The 26053-nt window shown below is 30.1% G+C and overlaps 1 protein-coding gene across 8 annotated transcripts in view; it reads right to left on the reverse strand.

The window, feature by feature from the left end:
- Positions 1-26053, reverse strand: part of LOC145286169 (rab GTPase-activating protein 1-like) — a 261723-nt gene that overhangs the window by 158213 nt on the left and 77457 nt on the right. For all 8 annotated transcript variants that reach the window (XM_080134953.1, XM_080134951.1, XM_080134949.1 and 5 more), the window contains exon 2: positions 14723-15080. In XM_080134953.1, coding sequence (XP_079991079.1) covers positions 14723-15029 — 307 coding nt within the window. In that variant the 5' untranslated portion in view covers positions 15030-15080. The remainder of the gene's footprint in view (positions 1-14722; positions 15081-26053) is intronic.

The following is a 26053-nucleotide window of genomic DNA, read 5'->3' on the forward strand; positions in this document are numbered from 1 at the left end:
CTTTTTAATATATGGCTGGAGAAAAAAGGATATAGAATAAATGAATTAATTATACATGTCATAATGCTAAACTGAAATGTAAAAATATTTAAAAAAATAAAAATAAAACATTAAAAGAATTGAAACCCCTGAAAGAAAGAAATCTGCTGCTAAAAATGAAAGGTCTTTCATAAAAAAAATAAGTTGTGCAGGTGCAAATAACATGCAGGTAAAAAGTTGAATCAGCTAACACAATGTACACTAAAATCAGTCATGCTTCAAAACAAAGGAAATAATGCATTTTCTGTTATGGTTAAACAACAATTCATCATGTTATGAATCAATAATGAAGGCCTAAGATAATTTAACAAATGAAACAATATTTACACTAGTCTTTAACTGATTGTATATTTAATAGACATGAGAGTTAAACAGTTTTGTTTAATTAAAAGTATATTTCACTTGACAACTATTAAAAGAAATTAGTCAGCATAATTTGAACAAAAAAGGAAAAAATAAAACAAAAAGGTAAAAAAAGGAAAGACAAAGAAAAAACAGACAGAAAGAAAAAACAGACAAAGAAAAAACAGGAGAAAAACAGAAGAAAACGAGAAAAACAGAAGAAAACGAGAAAAACAGAAGAAAACGAGAAAAACAGAAAACAAGAAAAACAGAAAACAAGAAAAACAGAAAACAAGAAAAACAGAAAACAAGAAAAACAGAAAACAAAAAAACGAGAAAAACAAAAAAACGAGAAAAACAAAAAAACGAGAAAAACAAAAAAATGAGAAAAACAAAAAAACGAGAAAAACAAAAAAAACGAGAAAAACAACAAAAAAAAACAAGGAAAACAGAAAAACGAGAAAAACAAAAAAATACAAGAAAAACAACAAAAATGCAAGAAAAATGAAAAAAATGAGAAAACAGAAAAACAGGAAAAAAGAAAGAAAAAGGAAAACATTAAAAAATAATTTTTTTTTTTTTTAATTATGGTATTTTTTTGTTTTTTTTTCTTTGAAATGTTAATTGAAAATAGCTATTCACGAATATATCTTGCATTTTTATTTTATAAATATTTTTTGTTGAACTCTAAAATAGTTCATGAGAGTTGAACCAAAATATATAACAATTTTTAAATTTTGTAACAAAACTATTTTTCAGTTATTAGTAAACTGGATTGCATTTTTAGCAGGATAACACACAAGAACCATTTTTATAAGATTACTCTATTGATAGACATTAATTAAAACAAGTAATCGAGAAGATCCTATTGATTTTAAATACAAACCTACTCGGTGATATTCGCTAATCACCAGAAGAAATTAGTCTGCTTTCATGACTGAATATTTTGAAACATCTTCTCTGAACATGCAATTATTTGCTTATAGTGAAGCTAAAGTGTAGTAAAATCATTACTGACATTGACCTTAGCTAAAAGGTAGAGAGAAGGTTGTTTCTCATTGTAATGCCCAATACTTGTGCCGTGTGTTTTCATAAACGTAAGATATTTTTTTTTAGGTGCAAATGAGGATTAACAATGTCTATTTCCACAGATTGAACGTATCAAGTCGGAGATTAACAGATTTGATTTTTTTTTAATACCAGTTTATATGATGGAGCTGTAACAGTCTGGGGTTTTTTTTTTTTCCAAATTTCTTCATATATGTATCTATACAAGATCTGAAAATTTGGCACTTAACAGTATTCAGAAAAAAAAAAAAAGATTCTAGATGGACGGTAAGAGTGTTATAAGTCAACCTTTTTTTTAAATTGTTTTATAAGATTTGAAGTTAGTTTATACAGGAGTTGTAACAGTTGTTCAATTTGTCATCAATCCTAGAGAATACAGAATTTTAAGTCACATGAAAGCTAGTAAATATCATAAAATCTTCTTTTTTTTTTTTTTTTTTACTGATATGAAACAATTTCCAAATTAGTAAAATAAAAATATGTGTGAAAATAAAGAATTTCTTTTTAAATACCAATTTAAAATAGCTGTATATTAAAAAAAATAAAGCAACATTATTATTTGCAATACATATAATGGCCATGGAATCATTTTCATTCAAGAATAATTTCTTTGGAAATCATCATATTCATTTTAACATCTATTTTACATGTTGGCTGACTTTTAGAAATTGACTTCCAATTATGTTATAAATTGAATAAAAAAAAAAATTCTTAATGCTGCAATATTTTAAGTTATAAATTTATTATATTTTTTACTAGAATATCTTGTCTTTTTCTTTTCCAGTTTTAACAATTAGTCCTTTACTTTTCTATGTTTAAGCTTAACCATATTACTTTTCATGCTCACATTTTTCTATTGTAATCCATGATTTTTCCAGGTTTTCAATAAATTCACTTGTTCTTTGTTTAATTTCAGTCTTATTTTTTTTATCCCCATAAGCATCACTGAAAAATAAAGTGCACCCTTGCTTTATACCCTTTGAGATATCAAAAGGATCCGAAGCAGATCCATCCTAGATCACAGTACCTATCATGCAAGGAAAGCGGAGCTGTACCTAAACAGGCCTGCTTTGTCACCAATGGAGGATATGAACAGCACAAGTACTCAAGGTTTTGTGCATGAACGACCATCACACAATTGGCCATCGCTGTGTAAAGTTCCAGCTAGAGACTTTCAGCAATATCCTTTGCCTTTCCCTGTGACCTTTCTCTTTCTCCAGTGGACTTCAAATGTGGCCAAGACAAACCGAAAATGGTTCAGTTGAGAGACATATGTGTGTGTATATAAATAAATAACAGGGGATATACTAATCAAAATAACTATTTCATGCTCTTGTTAAGCTGATTTCTTTTAAAAATATATTAATCTATTAGAAAAATCCTTATGTGCGATCGATTTCATTTTTTAAATCTTTCTTGCCAATAGATTTTAAGTGTGAAGAGATATATTAATAAGCTATGTTTGATAATATTTAGAAATTATTTGGAAAGTAACAATCAAATCCACCACATTGTTTTTTCTGGTATAGTTATTACATTATTATTAAATTCTAAGTTACTTTTATAATCAAGATTTTTATTCCTTTCATTAGTGGAGTCACTTTTCTTTTGACACTTTCCAATTCAAGATGGGATGCAATATACAAGCTCTAAAATGTCTACTCATCCAAACAATACACATTCTTATTTTTAAAAAAAGATATCTTTGTATAATAGCTTTAAATTAAATATATATTAGCATCTTAAAATTATTCAGTCTAAGACTATTTTAAAATGCTCTTCAAATATAATACAGAAAACAAGTTACACAGGCGGCAAAAAGAAAGTCCGCACTTGTAATTTTTTTCAAAAATTGCAAATTTAAGCTAAATTTAATGTAACTGTTTAAACAAACTATACCTCATTTGATTGGCCTTTTGTTCTATAATTTTACCTGTTCATATTTGACTTTTAATTGAAATATTCTAGTATTCACTTGCCACAAAAATAATGATAGAGCAGAGACCGGCCCACAGCGTTTTTTCTGTTGGAAAGAGGTTAAAGAGAAGAGAAGAAATTACCAACTAGGTTTCGAAGACAATTTTTAACTCTGTCAAGGCACGATATGTGCTCTGAGCAACTCCTGCCCTGATGTAGCAACAATATTCATTTTAGGATGTATTCAGCTCTTACATAGGTAAAGGATTGTGTTTGGAGTGAGATACTTTCTGGCACATTAGAATGAGACAATTATTTTTTCCAGTGACCTTTACAACAAATTCGATGTAAGTTTTCCATTTCAAGTCAAGAGTGAAGGTCAGACCTAGAAGCTTGTCAAAACAGGGAGTGTTTTTGAAACGAGAGCCATTCATATCAATTGTACCATTACAAGCGTGTGCTCTATTTCCATGGACATTGGCAATATTATATACTTAATGTGCTTCAACAAGTCATATCTTTTTATTTGTGGGTCAATTTTGAAAAGAATTACATCGATGGAAAGAATAGAATAAGCATTCCAATGATGTTAATTTATTTTGCTTTTATGAATTCAATGTTTTTATGCTCCAAGTTAAAAATGAAAAAATGGTTAAAAATGACGACAGCAAAAAGGAGACTATTTTTTTCCATGTTTACATTTCATACGTTACGTTTGGATACACATGCGCAGATTTAAATTTGATTGGATATGGCTGAAATTTTACAGGCTATATAAACATAGAAGTTCATCTCTACTGGACTTCGATTTATATTTTTACGACCACAGGAAGCAAAGTTACAACTGAGCAAAGGTGACAAAGAATATTTCATAACTGATAAGATAAATTGGCATAGGTCATCAATTTTCATATAGATAATAGTTTCAGAATTATTTTCATGTATAATATGTAAATATTTGATAATTATTGTGGAAATTTCTTTAAAATGTTAACTTTTATAAAAATTCAAATTTGCTTAGCGAGAAAACAGCTCACTATGCGCTGACTAAAGTCAGCGCATTAATGAGTTTCATTTGTATTCTCTTAAAAATAGAAAACTTTTTTCTGCTTTCAAAACGAAAGCAAAAAAAACAATTTCATTTTTTATTCTGAGTTTGTCAATTTAAAAATTATTTTCAAGTTTATCAAATTTAATTTCCAAACAATACCGAGCCAAAACTATTGTTTTTTTTATGCTTTTAGTACATGTGTTTCTGTTATCATGGTATTTATAACTTCTTACTTGTACTTAAGGTAGAATTGTGTTTTTAGTGGTAAAAAAACAAATATATAACAAATAAAAAGGTACTTGTGCACTCATCCTACCATACTGAAATAGCATTATTATTTAGAAACCCTTTCTTAATGCAGGGAGTGGTGGGTCTTTTGTTTCTGTACTTTCACCCAACAAAAAAAAAAAAAAAAAAAAAAAAGATATTGTAAAACTTTAATTTAACTTGAAAATACTATTTGAAAAATAGCATGGTAACATAAGTGCATAAGCACCCAAATAAATGGTACCAAAGGCAAAAAATAAATAAAATACTAATAATAATAACCGTTTCTTCACAGGTACTTTTCTACCTAGTTGGATAAATTTTTTAGTGTTTTATTTAATGTAAAATGTTTGTTTATTTCAAAAAGTAAATAGTGTTGAGCATTACAAGCATAAGAAAAATAGCTACATGGTATCTCATGTCTTTGAAATCTTAAGGATTTAAAAATATACAAAACACTGTTAGAAACCCAATCAATAAAGGTCCTCGTGATTGGGTGGGTTTCTAGTAGTATTTTGTATATTTTCATTATTTTTAACTCATTGTAGAGACCACTTTTTCGAATCTGTAAAACAAATTAGATTTTTTTTTAACTGAGGATATCTAAAAAAAAAAAAAAAAAAACGTTTCTTTACCTTTTTATATCGGAAAACTTTACGATATGAAAAAACATATCTAGATATCATCTTTTTCGTTTAAATATCTTATTTATAAAATAAAAATAAAATGTATTTTTTTTTTAATATTAGATAAATTTTCACAAACTTTATCACGGCGCGATAAAATAACAGAAGAGAAATCATGAAAAGGGGGAGGGGGGACAATTCAAACTCATTACAATGAAATTCTTTATCAAACCATCTAATTTTTAGGTTATCACAGAAATAAATGCATAAAAATCACGTCAAGGGTTAGGGTTTTAAAATAATGTCGGCCTTTCACAGGTGTTCGTTCTTACTGTTTTTAAAATCACTTAAAATATTTGGTTTCCAAACATAAAAATTAGGTGGTTCGATAAAGAATTTCATTGTGATGCATTTTTATATAAAAAGTGTTGATTTTTGTTGTTTATGTCACTTATATTCTGTTGTTTTAATGAAAATTCAACTATGTAAATAAAAATAAAACAGTAAATCTTTACCTTGTTTCCACCTTAATATTTTTCTTTAAAATGACTACCTGCTTAGGTTTTCAATGCTCTTCTAATTTCCAAAACAAACGATTGTTTTCTAGCTATGCTAACAGATGGCAGTCCTTTTATTTCTTTTTTATGGCAGCTTCAAATAACCAAAAGTCTTAGACCAATCAGAAAAAAGGTTAATTATTCTATTGTTTAAAATTTTTTAGTCTTTAAAGTTTATTATCATTTATATAGATACATTTTTATTTTTAGTTTATATTTAATAAAAATATCAGAAATACGACACCACAGCTACACCCAATATTAAGCTCTCCTTTGGTGGGGAGGCAGGCAAATACCTACTCTCAATAAAGCTATATTTAAATACCACTATAATACTTAGTTTTGTTCATAGACACCAACTGTATGATACCATGCATCAATTTAAAAAAAAAAAAAAAAATTGAAATTTGAACCTCTTAATTTATATTTCATGGCTTATGGTAAAAAAAAAAAGAAAAATACAGATTTGACTACATAATTCGAAAGAGCACACAATTTTACATAAGAGTACTAGGTTTCATGAGAATAGCTTGAAAAATAAATAAATGTTGGCGAAATTACTGAATTTCTTGAAATGTTAAGGTTTGTAATTTAGCCCACTTTTTCTAAAGAAAAATGTCCACGGAAAAACAAATTTTGGCACTTAAAATTCTCATAACTTTTGAACTACTGATGGTATTTGCATAATTCAAACGGGTTTAAACATCTTTTACACAACCCTTTTCATGCAAGTTAATAAAATAATGATCTAACAAAAAAAAAAAAAAAAAAATCAATTTGTAATGCTATCAATTGAGACAGAGTGGGGATCAGAGCATTTATATAGTGAAAAGATAGATAGGATGCGTTCAAATTAACCAGACACCTTTTGACCCATTGCACGATGTGCTTAAGGTAAGAGACTCGAAGGCCTTTGAAGTGTTGCCATAGATGGCAATGCCATCTGTGTATGTCAACAAATGAACTTAGAATGTAATTTGGGAGATCATTGACAAAGATAAGAGTTAAGCCCAGGATGGATCCTTGAGGCATGTCAGCATTGATAATATGTACATTCTGGGCTTCTGCCAATTGACGACTACTTGTATAAACCTATTGGAGAGAAAAAATTTGATGGTTGAAAATACATTTCTAGATATTCCATAGCTGGAAATATTGGAGTAGATCTTTATTCCAAACCCTATTAAATGCCTTTGGTATGTCAAAAGCTATTGGTCTTGAGAAGAATCCCCCCCATCAACAGATTCACTGATCCTATGTGAAATTACAGTTAGTACTTCACAGGATGGAAATCATATTGCTAGTCACTGAGTAGGTTGATTTTGCTGAGATAGTTGACAATTTCTCTATTAAACACAGATTTGAGCAACTTAATCATAATATGCAGAAGACTAATTTGTTTATGCGGAGATACAGAAGACCAATTGGTTTATGCTGAGATACAGAAGACCAATCTCCAGCATTTTTTTAATATTGGACAGACTAATAAGTTTTTCCAAGATGATGAAAAGTACTTCTTTAGGTATCGATTGGACAGCTTTTCAAGAATGGGTACTAATTCCAGTTCCAGCTTTTTAAGTACTATTTATGAGTAATATTGTCAGGACCAGTTACTTTGCTGGTATCAAGGTTCTTGATGAGTGTGACAACATCATGAACAGATATGTGGATGCTCCTCAGATTACTTTCGGTCTTGTGAGGAAATTCGGGATCAAACTCAAACCTTATTGCATAGGGTTGAGTTTGATGCAAAGTTCTTGGCAAAGAGTTTGGCTTTGTCAGATGCTGACAAAATTATCTCAAGTCAATTGATGGTTTGGATAGAGGAATTGCATCTGTTCAGGATCTTGTTATTCATTAAAACTGTTCTACTTGAAACTTGATGGACTGAGCAGATGACTCGCATTTTCTATAATCCTTTTGCAGTGATTGCTGGCAATCGTAAAAGCAACTTTTAGTTTCAAAACATCTATTACATTTAAAGTAATAGCGCAATACATTCAGGGGTGTACTGTTTGGTCTCTATTGGGATTCCTTGGAGGGTATGTAGTTGTCTATGCCAATGATTAACCAATCATTTAAGTTGGATGCTATAGCGGATACATTCTTTTTAAACAGCGTGTAAGGATAATTCCAATATGAACATTTGGAAAATGTTCGAGTCAGCCATCGAGTATGGATACACTGTTCAATGGAGTGGGATATTTGGGGTTTTGTTATATTCTGTTTGTATCTTTGAGACAACTGAGTGATCAGAATAACCTAGCAAATACTAGAATGGGATGATTCCAATATTTTTCCCCAATTCTGATACAATTACCGATTCCGATTCTTTATAAATCTCTAATTATTCAATTATAAGATTGTTATTTTCCCCAATTCCCGTAAAAACACATGTTAAATATGCAAATATTTTTCTAAACGTCAAAATACACTTGTGGAGGATGATCTATCGATTTTAGCTTTACTGGTATTTTAAAATCAATAAATATTTACTAATTTATCACTATCACTAGCAATGGAAGATTTTAACTAAAACAAAATCAAATAAAAAAAAGACAATTAGAAGAATCGATTTGGCATCAGAAAATATTTTCAATTCCGATACCGATTCTGATGCCTCCAAATGTTCCGATTTTTACGATTCCCGATTTCGATCAATCGTCCCAACACTAGCAAATATGAAACTAAAGATGAGCACAGGTCAGGGCATGTTGTTAGAAAAGGATCTAGAAGACTTGCAAATTGTCCGTCAGCATGGAATACCCAAATGGGTTCATTAACAATCTGTGCTAGGTCATAAACAAGGGAGAAATCCAGACAAAATCTCCCTTAATCATCTGCTTTGTTTGAGCGGACTAGCCATTCAACATTGAACATTCATTCATACACATGATATATAAGAATGATACAACAGCGGTGTAATGCGAGTCATAAAGACAAACCGATATCAAATAAAGATTTAATCTGGAGAATATAGGAAAATGTGTGCAGAACAGTAAACTGTTTGGTCACATTGAAAGAATGGATAAGCATGCTGATGATAATGGATAAATATAAAAAATTTTGGTTAAGAATGATAAGTCTAACAAAAATGCACTTGAACCAATTCTAATAGTTCATTTCCATTAATCTAATTGGTATACAAAATCATAGACAAATGACCTTTTTAATTATGTCCTTATAAAAGAAATTGATATAGGATTGGTATTATGAATAGATTGATGACTGCAGTCTATGACCAAGAATTGGGATCATGTCAACAGAAACAAGTGGGATGATCTGCATTAACTACAACCACTAATTAAACAATACAAGGTGCAGTTCAAAATGGAAGAAGTAATGCATTTATAAAGGTCTTGAAGCAACATTTCTCTTTAAATTTAGATTGTAAAATTTGTTAATATAAATTATACACTCAAACAACAGACAAAAAAAGATGATACAAAGAGGATATATTAGCCTTATCAGGTCTGTATATATGATAAATATGAACAATATTTGAAAATATAGTATCTATATACACACACACACACACATATATATATATTATATAAAAAGATTATTTGAAAAATAAAAAAGACTATGCAGACTTTAAGAGACTATAATAAATAGTCAATGTCAGTATTAGGGTAAGAAAAGGAAAGGACAAAATTCTATTAATAATGTCATTCAATTTGGGAACAATTTATTTTAAAATGTGTAAAACTTAACTTGACATTCAGCAACAACAATTTATCAGCAATCACTTTGTTGCATTTCATTTTTGGTGATCAGATACCCATTTTTTTAAAGAGTGTTGATGGTAATAATAACTGTAGAAACAGATCATAAAAATTGAAAGTGACAGTAGAGCAATGCTTATTAGTGCAGACCATGGGCTTATGTTGTATTAGAGTTCTGTTGACGCTATTGATTCACCTTATCAACCTATGAACCAATCTCTCCTATTCTTATAGGTGAAATAGTAGCGTATACTAGACTTTCAATCCTTAATAGGACAACTAGTCTATGAGAAGGAATACTCCAAAATAACACTATCTACCTCAACTATGGGTTAAATAGTTTCACAAAAAGGAAACTGCTAACCATTGTAAGTCCCTATTTACTTGCCTTCCCACTAGAGCAGAGTTAGACATGAGGACAGTTTTTAATGTGAAGAAAATCTAGCTTCCCAAAGAGGGGCACTCTGGATTGAAACAAAAATAAGATTTTTCTATGTCTAAAAGGATTTATCTTTTACTGACGACAGAAAATATCAAATATAGTTTCAGAACTGATAATACCTCTTGCTCAATTGAAGCATGGAAGAAGTAATTTAGAAAGAATCATGAATGGCCAAAAGACTTGCCAGGCTTTTTTTTTTTTTTTTTTTTTTTTGTTAAACTATGAACAGCAATGCCTACAACAAGTTTGGCACTTAACCAATCAACCAATAAATCTGAAACCAATTAGTTATGTGCATGTTGTCTAGGATCCCAGAGAAATTTCAACAGTTATTTTCACTCATTCTTCACACAACACCTTGAAATCAATTGATGACAAACTATATGGTATTTCTAGAGAAAACTGAGGCAAATAGAAAAATTTGGAATCAATATTTTCAGTTGCCATTTTCTCAAAAAACATCTTTTAGAAATTTACAATTCTACAGAATATAATTTTACTCAACATGCATATATTTTTATCAATTCAAATGTTAATTCATCACTACTTACTAATGAGTCACCACGTATCAAGGCTAAATGGCACTCAAGGATAAGGGTTAATGACACTGACAGTTGAATGATTATGAATACCATCAGAGGGTTAAAAAGTTCTATCATCCACTTAAAACAGTCAATCCAGAAAACAGCAATTTTTTTTCTTTGTCAAAAATGATGATTGAATGTGAGGACTAAAAGGACAAAACATGAGGGAAGCAAGAGTTACAAGGCTGTCAAAAGACAACCCAAAATTTTACATGTTTTTTTTTTAAATATAAAATTAAATAATTACAAATACTGCTATAACCAGCCTAACAGCATTTCATTAAATACTTTTTTAATATTACTATTCAAATTATAGCTTCAGCATTAAATAATATATAAGGAGACATTTTCCACCAATAACGGTCTTGACCATAATGGAAACAGGCTGATTTACTTTATTATATGCTCATCAAGACGAGTAAAAGTAAACTATAATACTGGCATTTAAAGCCACTGCATTTCTTTGTATATTCATTTAGTTTCACTTTTTCTTATCCTTTCTAAAGCAAACATACACAGTGGAAATGAGAGATACTTACAATCATTGTCTGCAACTATGTCTGCAGATCTGGTCACATGACCCATACACAATTAAAAATGTAAAGTAATGCTGATTAACCAATCGGAACACTTTTGATGTGATTAACTGAAACAAGTTTTTAGCAGACAGAGTGTAAACACAACAAAATGCTCAAGGAATGCAGTGAATTTATCAAATGACATACTAACATAACTACTTCAGTATACTAGAAACAACATAGCTAGATGTACATCCACACATGTCCAATAAGCATTAAAGAAAATGTTATACACCTTTACAATATAAAAAATATTTAAATCTCAATTCTGTTTTGTTTCTCTTTTACACTTACAACATCCCTAAAAAGCTGCACTAATTCAGTAAACGCATTTGCTCATTTGTGTTGCGTGAGCCTTTTTTTTATTCTATGAGATTGGGAATTCCTAAAATTTGTATTATTCAGACTACTGCTCTTATTTTGGATGTTATTCACATGTTTCAAGTGATATAATCTCTGACCTTCATCAGGTGCATCTTGTTGAACTCTAGAATGTACTAAGAATTGAATCTTAATAGACTCTCACTTGGATTACATAAAAGGTTCAGTTTGAAATTTCATACAAATTTCCAGAGTTCAATGAGGTGCACTTGAAAGTTAGAAGTTACATCTGAAACAATGTGAGAAAAATATTCAAGATGAGCATAGTAATCTGAATAATTCAAAGCCAAATTATCAACACTCACCTCAAAATTTCATAGAATTGTTGCAACATTTATCAATGGAGCTGTGGCATTTACAGTTTTGTCAATGCTGTATTTTCTAATCAATAAAGTTAATGACATTTTTCAATGACAGTGTGCCAGCATTATCTCATTCAAAAAAATTATTTTTTTGGCATATTTTTCCATCAAATTCCATTCAATAGTCAAAACCAGTAGCTGCATCTGTTGGGGAGCAGAGGAGAAACAAAACAGTATCGATCCCCACTTTATATTCACAAATGGTTGGATCAGTTTTGTATCTCATCTAGCCATAGCAGTTTTTGATAGTCCCATACCTGTTCTTAGGCAGTTAAACATCCTTCACTGGACCCTCAGTACTTCTGTAGCCAGAAGGAAGCGCTTCAGAAGAGAAGATTCAAATATTAGTTAAAAGAAAACCATTCTTTTGCCCTCTAGCCCACACCTGCAGCCTGATCTCTTCCTGAGATTTTGTTTGGGGTTAAACATGGCTGAGAAAGCTTCTTCTCGATTTCTGTCATTGAACAATTGGTTTACATCTATGAATGAGATGGAGTTCATCACTCGTCTTTAATCTATACTCAGCTGGCAACTCCAAGTTTCACATCTGCACATTTTAATGACTTACCCCTGCGCACTGGTACATTATCTGCAATAACTCTGCAAACTTCATTAATTTTGTTGTTGCATAATTTATATGGTACTCTGTACAAATGATATACTATAAACAATCAAATTGATTGAATTGCTTTTTAAAAGATAATGGTTAGAAAAGAAAAACTCAATCAAATGAATAGATTGAAAACAAGTTATAGAATCATTCAATTTTTAAAAATTGTTGTAAAGTAATTTAGAAGAAAATGAATCTATATAATAAAATTTGTAGACAATTTTATTAAATTAATGTAATGACAAAAAAAAGAAAAAAGGCTAAAAAAAAAATTAAAAAAAAAAAAACTGTTTCAAAAAATATATATTTATGATTTCATGCGTATTTCATCATTACCACTTGTGCACATGTATATTATTTGCAATAACTCTGCAAATATTTTTAAAAATGGTATTCTTGCAATGGTTGCTAACTAGTAATCCATAGACTATCAGCAGTCCATTTGCAGAAAAATAGAGACATTCCAATTTTTATAAAGTTTCAAATTAAAAAAATCATGAGTAATCAAACTTATCAGGGATAGTATACATGTTTAAGACCTCACAGCTCTTCATCTGATGTCATAACCCAAAATCTATGAACTTATTTCAACAAACAGGAACAAACATTATGCAAAAATGTATAACATTTTTCAATTTATTTAAATAATTCAACTATAACTTGGTCACTTTTAATAGACGCATTTCATATTAAGAAAAAACAAGTTTTCCAATTATTGTATTTACTTTTTTTTTTATTTAAAAAAAAAATAAAATTACATCAGTGGTCTGCCAAATTTTTAATCATAAATTTAGTGGTGGTTTATGAAGTTCAAATCACTGATCTTTAAACCCATAACTTCGGTTATGTAAATTATTTTAACAGCTTCCACCACAACAGTCAGGTTTTTACAACAAGAAAGTATTTAGTAGCCTGATCTCTTGCATATTTTCAAGGGAATCTTAAAAGAGCATGACAACATAAAATCAGTTGTGAAACAAAATTCTAACAAGATCAGCATTAAGTAAAATACAAAAAAAATTATATCAATCTAAGAATTTCAGTAAATTTCACTCAAAGATCTCATGAAATATTCACTCTACAACATTCCAAGTCTATAATTTGAGTTGTGGAAGCTGCATGTTTCTACAACTAGTTCATACTCGTTCTTTGAGTGGTGCTAATATAATACCTGGGTATATCAATATCTTTACCTATTTTCTCTCACTTTATAAGTAGTACAAAGAAAAATATTTAGAAAATTTAGTAAAGAAAAAATATGCTACTTCGAATTTGCATGAAAGAGCAAGTAGCTATTATGAATGTATTTACGTATTACTAAAATTCGAAATTATGTTTTAAAATTATGTTTTTAAACAAAAATAATTTGTTTTCAACTAAATGACGAATCCCTTTAAACCTACTTTTTGCAGATTATAAAAAAGAATATGGTCTTTTAGTTAAAAAAAACAAATATTTAAATAGAAGATGTGCTTGAATATTTAAATATTTCTTTAATTATGCTAATTTCTTTAAACTTCTAAACATATCAGGTGAAAAAATTTTTTTTAAGCTTTTGCGAGATTCAAACTTAGGTATTGACATTGTCAAAGCTACTACCTTAGTAATGCGTACTCTGCATATTCTTTTGTCAACACATTTTGCTATTAGTGTAAAAAAAATAAATAAAAAAAATGCACCATAACCAACTTTTTAATAGTAAATAGATGTTTTTGCTAGCTTTTATGGTTACAAGTGTGTCATCCTGGGATAAGTATTGCAACTATATTTTTTAACTTTTGTCTGCTCCAAGCAAGGCATACTGAAGCATAAAGGGGTAGTATGATAGTTTATAGAGACTGGCAACTTAAGTGGGGAGTTGGGCAGCGAGATACTTGTTCATATTACATTTAAATTTCTGCATGTTAGTAGGGTTAGGGAAACAAGGAACATGAAGGGAATTCCAAAGGCAAGTGGTTTAAGGAAAAAAAAACTATTAGAGCAGAATATCTTCCAGCATTTATGGATCTCTAATGATATAAAATTTAATTGTTGCCCCCTCCCACACACACTTTTTGTTTTTTAATTTTTTTTTTTTTTTTTTTTTGCATAAGCTAGAAAATATCAAATAAATATCAAAAAGTGGAAAGAAAAGAAAAAAAAATATTCAAAATGATATCAATTTGATGCTCACCTGGTATTCCTGATTTGGAGTCATCCATGCTGCTGTTCATATTGCTCACTTTATGGGTATTGAGAACATCAACCGATTGACTGGATGGGATCACATGGTCTGGTTGATTGGAGGTACAGCTATCGGACATGTCGGGGGAGACAGGTGTGGAAGCCATTTTGAAATCTATTGAACTGTCATCTGTGATCTCTTCATTGATGTCATTAATGTCGCCAGTGATCTTCAGTTTGGGATCCCCGTTGACCATGACAAAGTCCTCTCCAGTAGATGACGATTCCACAGAGCTGCGACTCACTGTGTCGTCCATGGTGATAGACCTGGATCACAGCGGCCGAGCAATGTTGCGACGTTGCTCTACCTGAATACAAAAAAAAAAGAAAATTTATAAAAAATTTTTAAACTAATTTTAATAAAAGGATGATTTGCGTAATAAAAAAAAAAAGCTGAATAACATTTTATAACAATAGCTTCTTTTTTTTTTTCAGATGAATACTAGTCTTACTTAAAAAGTAATCATCTGGCAGCCATGGGATTCCAATTCCATTTTGACTCATTAACTTATTTTCAACATATTGTTAGGGACATAAGAATACCTGTCCCAAGATGGATAATATTCCTGGAATAGAACAATTTTGCACCAATTTTAGCTCCCTTTACAAAAATTAAAATCAAGATATAATACTAACACTTATGTCATTAATCCTTATTTTGATTAAAGATTAAAATCCATTACATCGTTTGGAATTTAAAAAATGTCTAAAAAGTAATTAAAAGGTGTTAAAAAAAATTAGAGAATTTTGCTTCATTGGTGTCTAATGACGATGGATCAAATTCAATATAAATCTATCTGAATTTTAAAATGGGAAGATTGTACATCCTAAAACCCATTTCAAATATCCTATAGTGACCAGCTAAATAAAATAACTCATTACATAAACAGAAGAATCTATTCATTACAGGAACAATTTGATTTTGTCACAGGTCACCCACGCAAACCTGTTAGCGCATAAACACGGTTGTAATTTTTTTTTTTTTTATTTTTGTTTTTTTTTTTTCACACAAATCCATGTGACTATATTTTTATTTCTTTGCGTATGAAGACCGTAAACAAATTGGAACATTCTAGAATGCCATTATATAAGCACGAGCACACCAAAAGCTAAAATCTAGTCAGTATTTCTGTAGGTCACCATTGTCGCCACCTATGATTTTCACTCCACCCGAAGGACGTAAAACTGTGCCAAAAACAAACAGTCCCAGCAATGATTCCATGACAGCTTTTCGCAGGCTGAATAGCCACTGCTCAAAATTATCACCATGTAGACCTCATTTACCTACATAAAAATCTGCATGACTAAAAGTGTCATAAAAAAAAAAAAAAAAAAACTGTAAATGGACAAAATACTTGATCCCTTACTAATGAAGCTTACGAAAAAAAAAAAAAAAAAAAAACAATAGATGAATATTTTATGCTCACAAACTTTTTCCTCCAGTATTTCGCTTTCATAAGGTTTTCTTCATAAAATTATGCTGACTAATACTTTCCTCAGTCTCGGAGGATTTCTTCAGTCACTAAAAGCTTCTTGCAATACCTTTACAATTATGCAACATTCTTTTTGTTTGCTTGAATAATGTTCCCGGAATAATGTTCCCGAATTCGTCTTATAAAAATACACATCTCGCTGCATTATTAATGGACCCTAATCTTTAATTTCATGCACATCGGGAGATAGTGCACATTCAAGAAGGACTGACTTGTATATACTGCACACGTAAAAAAATGACCTATTTCTGGTTAAATAAAAATTATTTTAAATGTTTGTAATTGTTTCAGAGTCACTGCTATTTGCTTATGTTTTTCTTTTCTTGTTAGAAAAAGGAGTTTCTACCCATGCTCTCGTCTTCGTCATGAATTCAGAGACTGGTCGATCCTCTTTCTCGTTACAATCCCAAAGAAATTGAAGTTTGGGGAATATTTATTAACTGGGATTAAATATCTATTGTTGTTAAAATTGTACAAAAATTGGAAGTATCTGAATTTTCACAAAAGGCTTTGACTACTTTGCATAAAACTTAAATTAAAACTAAATATAATCCACGTTATGGTTCTTAACACACAGCAGCTGCGTTCCAAAATTCAATATAATTATTTTAGGAATGAATCCTGTACATAGTTAATATAAACATATACAAATATGTAATTTTACATATAGAAAGAAAAAGAAATGTTTCATCCAATGCCAGTAGGTGCAAGTGAAACGTGAACATTCTGCGGAATCTTTCACATTTTTTCTAATAGTTGGAAATACTTGATGTTTCGCCAAGGTTATAAATGATATTTTTATCATGATGCCATCACTAGATGGGTTGCCTACCATGGCTTAAGAGAGGCCTATCTACCCTCAAGAGAAATTTCCCAACCTGGTATTTTACCTTGCAGTACATACAGTGCTTTGCCTTCCCAAATGGTCACCCATCTGGGACTACATATAAACTAATTATAATTTTACATATAGATTAATTATATTAGTTGTTCATCATAATTTATATTCCTCCCAGCTCTTTCACCGCAGGGAAATGAGTCGGTAAGTCTCAGTTTAGTGAACCCTTCTCTTTTGGGTGAGCTTCTTTTGCTTGTTTCATGGAAACTCTTGCAACATTTATCCATATTATCACAGTAATATTGTCTTGTGGAATTGTCAAACATTTTTTTGTCAGTGCTGTGTTTTCTGCTCTACATATATGTGCAATACGATAACTGAGGTATTGTTTGTTGGAAAAAAAAAAAAAGGAAATATTCCTGAATGACTATTTTTTTCATCTGAGAAGCTACATCAAAATAATTTGAATTTAACATACCTGGTAGAGAATAGCCATTTCATAATAAATTTTATTTTATGCATTCATTCTTTTTTGTGGACTGTTATCTTCATCTTCATGCTTCATCACGTTTCAGTAATCTTATCCTCTGGCCTTCTTCATGTGGTTAACTGCCATAGCATAGGAATGCTGAGTCTTGTGACTGTATCCCTAGTAATTACTGCCTTCCATGGTTGTTGTCTCGCCACGTTTTGGCCAACCTAATCCTCTGACCTGCTTAGGGCAGGATTGAAACCACTATCTTCAAACAGAGACTCAATGCCTCTATCCACTGTGCCATGTGCCTCAAAGGGCGATCAGGTTGGATTTTATGGTCTTATAAATCCAATTTTGAGATCTTATCCGATTTTCCACTGTTGGGTCCATACCGAATGACATATATTATATTTTTATTTTTTGGAATCCTTTGAAACAAGGTCTTCATAATTTATGTATTCATATTTTGCAGACTTATCCTCATCTTCGTAGTTGTTGTTTGACACATTTCAGCCAACTTATCCTCTGGTCTTCTTCAGGTGGATAACTGATGGGATAGAAATGCAGAGTCTTGTGACTGTATCCCTAGTAATTACTGTCTTCATAATTGTTGTCTCACCAGATTTTGACCAACTAATCCTCTAATTAACAGTCTGCATAAAAATGTCTCAAAGAATTCCAAAAAATAATAAAATCTATATATCTATAAAAGTGAACATGTCTGTGTGTCTGTGTACATTTCCCTACACAATAACTGTCAATTTTTAGTCTACAGACTCGAAATTTGATATACTGAGATTTGGGAAAATCGATGTGATCGGTTTTCGGCCAGAAATTTGGCTGTTAAGGGGTCAAAGTTCAACGATTTGACCTTTGAGAACTCTACTAAACTCCTCCGACAATTTTGGGTCTAAACACTTGAAATTTTAGATATAGGTTCCTTGGACATGGATCTAACTTAATAAATTGATTTGAGCCCAAAACAATAAAGGTTAAGGGGCATAATAGGGATCAAAGTTTAAAAAATTGACCGCTTTTTTTTTTTTTTTGCTCAACATACACCTCCAAATACCCGGGCAACGATGCTAGTAATATATAGATTTTATCTTTAACTATCAAAGCTACCCAGCATCCTAATTTCTGTAAAATAAGTGTTTAAACCACAGAAAAATAAACTTCTTAATATTGTAACTTTAAATGTTTAAGTTCATTTTAGGGCAAAATCAGAGTAAAAATACTTATGCCCAGATAAAGTTTGAACTCAATCTTTGCATTCTAACTGATTGAGCCACTAATTCTCTCTCTCCCACACAGGCAAATCCTCTCTTCCTTCTCTCTTTTTAGCCAAAGACAATGAAAAAAAAAAAAAAGGACAAATTAAGATTTCTTTTTTACCAGTTAATTTTTAAAGATTTGTTTCATTCTTGTTTTCCTCTGATGTGTACGAGTACAATAGGAATGCATAATATTTACCAAAATTGACTGACTAAATAGTTTTATGAATTTATTTATTGCGGACTATTATCCTCATCTTTCTTAGATGTTTCAAACAAACAACAGCTAAAGAAAGATGAGGATAATAGTCCACAATAAATAAATAAATAATACTCATCTCAATAATGAATTCCAATTAAAATAATTATATATATATATATATATATACATACACACATACATACCATTCGGTACTAACCCGATCATGGAAGATCAGATAATAAATAAACGTGGATTTATAAGACAAAAAAAAAATCCAACCTTGATCGCCCTTTGGGGCCCGTAGCGCAGTGGGTAGAATCTCTACAGTTCTAAGTGTCTGAAGATAGCGGTTTCAATCCTACCCAAAGCCGGCCAGAGGACTTTTTTGACCAAAAACATGGTGAGATGACACCTATGGATGGCAGTAATTGCTGAGTTAGGAGATTCAGAGTACCTATCCTATTGCGATTACCACCTGACGAAGGCCAGAGGAATAGTTGGACGAATCGTTGTGAAACAATATCTAAGAAAGATGAGGATAAGTCATTAATAAATAATACTGATCTCAATAATGAATTCCAATTAAAATAATATAGTTTTAAGCATATACCTTTTGTAAACTATTGTAGTGTATCCTTATTTTTTTTTTTATTATTTTGTTTTATATAAAAAGAAAATATTCGATAAATAGTAAATAATTAGAGAAAATATATTTATGAGCACTACATAAGGCAAGAAACATGCACAGGCGATTAATGTTGCCAGTGAAAGGGAAGTAATTTTAAACATCAGATATAAAGAAAATAACTCCAGATTGTGTAAAGCAATGTAGTGGACAAGGAAAAACCTGGCTGATGATGATTAAAGCTGACCTGGAAACCAAGCCAAGACCTAGAATTTATAGAGTTCATTATTAGAACAGCGAATGGCTAAAGATCACTCAATCATTGACTTCAAATCACCAGGCTTGATCAATGAGAGACGCAGTGGTAAGGATGGATAGAACCAGCTTAACCCACGTCAGGTGGATGCTGCTTCAAGTACAAGAATACACACTTATGGCAACCAAGAGTAAAAATATTTTTATCATTCAAATATTCTACTCCAGTATATTATTATACTTTGATATTACAAGGTACAAGTGATACTATGTTAATGCATGAAAACTTTGATTTTATATTTGAAACAATGATAGTGTTTGGCTAATATCTAGGATATCAGATATCTATGATAGCAGCTATAAATACCATATTTAAAAATAGATAAGATTTATTTATCATTTAAAATAATGGATCAAAAGAAAAAACTTACAATCAATCAATCTATATGAAAAAGGAAAACAAAAAATTCTTTATATGTTCATTGACATTTTCTCTTTATTATAAACATGTCTAGATTACTAAAAGTTAAAGTAGTGATCATTTTGTCATATATGAAAGAATAGTATTTAGGGAGTTATTTATTTTCGTCTATGTTCATATAAGATAGAATCGTTAAATTCATTCAAAGTAAATTTCACAGAAGACTTCTTGAATCCATATTCAAATGGACACAAACAACATAATAGCTTTTACAATTTATCTCCTTTAATCAGCAAAAAATAATACTAAACGAATAAAACTTAAATTTCAATCCAGACTAGCTATTTTGACAACACATTCCTGACAAAATTGTACACAACATTGAAAGAATTTTTTTTTTTTTTTTTTTTTAAATCATTTTACTTCAAAGATGAACCACATATTTTGAATTTTAACATTTCCGAAGGGGGGGGGGGATAAAACTAAAATAGTAAAATAACATTTGTCCACGTCATAGATGTATTATCTATTTTAAAATTAAAGTTCCGATAGGTTGGTTTGGAAGTCAATTTCTTAAAGTCGTCTAACACATGCCAGCATGTAAAACGGACATTAAACTGAGTATGATGCTGATCCATTTATGATTTGAAGAGTTAGAAAACATTACAAAACTGTAAACTGAGATTTTAGATTTTATAATTATATTTCAAGATGTTAACACTTTAGTTAATTACATACGAAAATGATTGCATTTAATAATTCACAAGTATTATTGGCTATTTAGAAAGATTAATTGCTTTCATGTGCGATTTTTATTGTGAAAATTCTTCAAATTTTTTTTATTATAGAACATCAAAGGATAACACTTGATATATTTTAAATTAATTAACATATAAAATTCCTTATACATTTTTTATAACTAGATCTATTAGGTGAACCTGTCAGTTGATCATGATTTTATCGTAACTTGTAATCTCCATATATAATAAAATAACCGCAGATATTCCCCTCTTGTTCCCTTTGCAACAGATGCCACATACAAATTTAATACATCTAGCTAATAGCCACTATCTTATGTAGCTTTCGAACACAATTTTAGACAGTCGTAAAAATAATCCTATAAGCAACACCATCAAAATCGCAACATCTTTAGAGGAAGGAGTTCCTATTTTTCTCTCTAAATATTTAGTCCTACCACTGCTACTAGTTGTCACCAGCACAAATTCTACATGTTCCACAGATTCTGTGATTACACCAGCTGTAACTGGCTATTACATACATAAATGTAACATAATTTTTCCAATTTCTGATTTATAAATGATAAAGGTTCCCTTCACCAAAGTCCATCCATTCTGATAAGCTTAGCTCTGAAAATTCTCATATTTCGGAATCCAATTCTTCCTTTTATAAGTGAACGGTTACTAAAATTTAAACATGGCATCACTAAGATATTATTTAATTCGGCATCATGCTCATTTAATGCTTACGTTATTAGTTGTGTGTGTGCGTGCGCGTAGTTGCTTTGTAGCTGTCGGACTGCAGTTCCCTATTATTCTGTGTGTAAAGGGATTACTCTTCCTCCCACCCTCTCTTTCACTGCACATATTTCCCTTCACTAATGGCTCTTATTATAGTTTATGCATGAGTGTGTGTGTTCAGTTCAGCATGCATCGGAGAAAAAAAAAAATTTTGTTAATAAAATTGCAAACAAAATTATGAATGTAAATAAGCAATAAAAATACAACTTTTTGTGAAAAAAATAAATATATATTCAGTTAATTTACAGTATATTTTTAATTTTTCTTTATTGTATTTATTTTTTATGGTTAGTTGGTTTTGAAATTTGTCAGCGTTTGCTCGGTTTCATCTGGTAACTGTCAGTCGAACCCCAACCATAATTGACACAAAATCCCGATAATCCAGGTCAAATTCTGCAAGAGTACCATAAAAATATATGCGATATGTTCATTATACAGATCGGTTGATAAAAAGGGTGTTTCTTTGTTATTGTAGTAAGATCCAACAGCCGAAAACTTGATTTTCCATTAAAAACACAATGATAACTACTTATATTTATTCTCAGTTTCAGCAATAAGAAATGTTATCTACCTAACTGTTATGTCACAACTAAGTCTTCCATGATTCAATGAAAAAATAATTTAGGCTATGTTTGTTTTGTCACATGACATGCCGTAAACACAAGGGAAATTGCTAAAATTTCTAATCTTTTCAAAAACTATTTTCTTTAATAATTTATACCTTATCGTTTTTCGTGAGTTTTGAATATTTTCATTACTGCAACATGGTAATTCATTAGATTCTACAAAATTTTCCAGTGTGTGCTCACATAAATATCTATAGTAAAATTAAACAGTCATGTTTCCTCCCGTGTGTCAAGTTAACAAATAACTTAAGGGGCAGTGAATGTGCATCTAATGACTTATTGTGTATCCACAAGTATTGAGAACATAAACACATAAAAAGCATACATTTTGCCATTTTTTTTTTGTTTGTTTTCCATTTAAACAGCAATGCATGGCCAGGTACAGCTAGTTTCAAATATATATTCCTCATGAACAGGATTGCAGAATTGAAAGGTATAAAGTTTAACACTTAGAATTTCAAAATATCCAACTCTACATTCAAATTTTTTCAATATTTAGATTGTTGATTATTTAGAGATTTAAAAAAAAAAAAAAAAAAAAAAAATCGACCCCTAGTTTTCTTAAGAGTCAATCTCCTTCCAAAACCTTCAATTCTCTCAGACTCTGTAATCTAGTCCATGATCCACCATTACTTAAACCTAATGCTAAATATAATAAACACTGGTTTTCTACATTTGAATTCTTTGGAATACTGTTCTCATCTTGAGTGCTATTTTCACAACGTTTCAGTTGATGTAACCTCCAACCTTCTTCAAATGTACCTTGAGCTCAACCCTTTATTTAACTTGCAGGGGTAGTATGCTCTCGTTCAGTCAGCCATGACTAGGAAGAAATCTTAAATAATTTGCAACTGTATTTTCAATGTCATCCACACGGAGGACTGAATCTTCAACCTCCATAGTGGATAGAGTATTGGTAAAATTAAGTTATAAAAGTTACACTTCTGGAGGTTAAAGGTTCAATCATCAATGTGAGCAACACTCCAAATACATCAAAAAGTCCAGAAACGTAAACATTGTTTTTTTTAGTTATTTGCTTTAAAGTTTGAGAGTCCAGTCTACCCTACTATTTAACGTATAACTGTGAGGAAGGGGGCATATATAGATTTATACGTTTAACAAGTCAATAATTCTGACAGAGCTAACATGGCATTTCAGCCCAATCTGCAAGTTTAATTACTATACCATTTTGACGAATTAAAAATGCATAAAATACAAAACAGTTCCTTTGGGCACCGTATATAATGAACTCACTAGATTGTACTTCGATCAAAGCTGATATTATCTTTCAAGCTGTTGCAACTGATATAACCTGTTAATATAGTTTACACTTAATAAAATATAAAGCTTCAAATTAATTTCACTAAAATGGAAAATATTTTGGAAAAATTACAATCTTTCTTTCTATTCTTTCCTTCATTTCAAAAACTAAACTATGTTGATAAAAAAAATTAAAAAAAAAACAATTATATGGGTTTTACATTTTAACTAAAAGCCATACATCTATGTCTAATTTTTTGACATAAATGTTTAAACATTTTATTTATTTATTTATTTATTTATTTTGGCTTTTATTTTAATCTAGCAAATAAATTATCAGTTGTTATGATGTTTAAAGCACATGGTTCACTGAGCAGACAATATCTCGGATATACAGGCTATTTATAGGCAACAAAGCCCAGCTATGCTAATTACTCTATTACTCAAGCCAACTATAGTACACAAAGAATAGATTAAAAAATTATCCCTTATCAATTAGTGAAATTCCATGTTGTGCTTGAAAAAAAAAAAAAAAAAAAAAAAAAAAAAAAAGCAGTGATTATTTTACTCACTCGAATTTGCATGAACTAAAGCAATTTCATTTTAGGGGAACAACTGCATAGATAATATTATTATTAGCAGTCTATCAAGAAGCAAAGAAATACCTTTCTAATTCTTTGGCCAATGTGTACTTTATATATAAATAAATATATGTACTTCTATCTGTCATGCAAAAGTTAGCAAGTAAAGAATGTCTTTTTCTAGACCCCCCCCCCGACTAAACTATTTCAAGTGGTGAGGAGAAGCAAGAAAGTAAATAGCAAGTCAGACAATCATCTTAGACTTACCGCGCTACCTGAAATGAACTTAGAAATTCTCCACATTAAAATAAAGTTATGGAGAATATTTATTTATTTTTTTTTTTAGGTCACCAGAAATGATACACGAGTTAATTAACGGCATAATTCTATGATTTCATATAAATATATTTAGATAAATAGCAAGTGCAAACACTGGTGAAACATAATTTTGTCACACTAATGTTGATTAGAAATAGATTAGAATTGACACTTAAAGCTAGTGGCGAATTTCTATGGAAAAATAAGTGAGCATGGGTGGTTAATAATTATTAATAAATCATTTTAAGTCTTTCTTTATTCGAGTCGTTGAACTTGTTGTAATTGTTCTTTTGTGTTTGTTTTTTTAATAGGCAAAACGATAACTAAAAGTTTAAAAAATTATAAAACTAAAAATATTTTATCGAAAAATTTCCAGATAAAAAAAAATCTCAGTCAAAATTTCTTGAAAAAGATAAATAGAAGATCAAAATAAAATTAGTTCTTTGAAACAGGGATCCTGTTAACACAACTGAAAAACAATACCTTGTTTGACTTTAGAATCTAATTAAAGCTAAATATCATTTCCAATGTTCAAATTAAAAATCGCTTCCAAAATTTTAAGGGTCACACCATAAACAAATGTCAGACATTTTTAAAAGTTCTATTAGAATACCCGTCCCAGAATGGGTAAAATGAATTTGCTAAACAAAACAGTTTTCCATCACTTGTGTCTCCTTATGAATATTAAAAATATAATGATACTAAACTTGACGGCTATAATTCTTATTACACGATTTTGATTTTAGAAAATGTCTAAAATTAAGTCTTATAAATTGAAATACTTGTTTAATTGATGTCCAATAACTAATGCAAAATTTAAATTTTTGAATTTTCAAATGTGAGGTTGTGTCCACATTGTACTATCTAAAACACTTTAAAATGCTCAAAAGTAACTGAAACTTTAGGAATATTTATTAATAGATGTCTAATACCTATTGTTAAAATTTCACACAAGTTAGAAGTATTTGAATCGCCATGAAATGTTTCCACTCCGTTTAACATAGCTAAATATAACTCACATTATTCATTCTTATGCTTACCAGCTGAGTTTCACAATAATCGGTTAATTAGTTTCAATAGATATATACACATGCCTAACTTCATATAAATAGTGATAATTTATTAAAAATAGCTGATTGTGTATATATACTATCACGATACTTTCTGAATTTCAAAAGTAATTTTGACATCTTTAAACTGGATATTATAAATTTGACCTGAATTAAATTTGAAGATAAAAGTCAAGTAATATGGTTCAGTTGCACTCCTAACCAAAGGTAAACAAATTTTTTTTTTTAGGGGAGGGGGAGGTTAAAAGATTAAAAACATTTACTTGCATATGAAAAGAAATCCTTGTTTGAAAAAAAATAAATTC

Source organism: Euprymna scolopes, chromosome 10 (genome assembly GCF_053919585.1).
Source record: "Euprymna scolopes isolate OS-2025 chromosome 10, ASM5391958v1, whole genome shotgun sequence".
Taxonomy (NCBI): Eukaryota; Metazoa; Mollusca; class Cephalopoda; order Sepiida; family Sepiolidae; genus Euprymna; species Euprymna scolopes.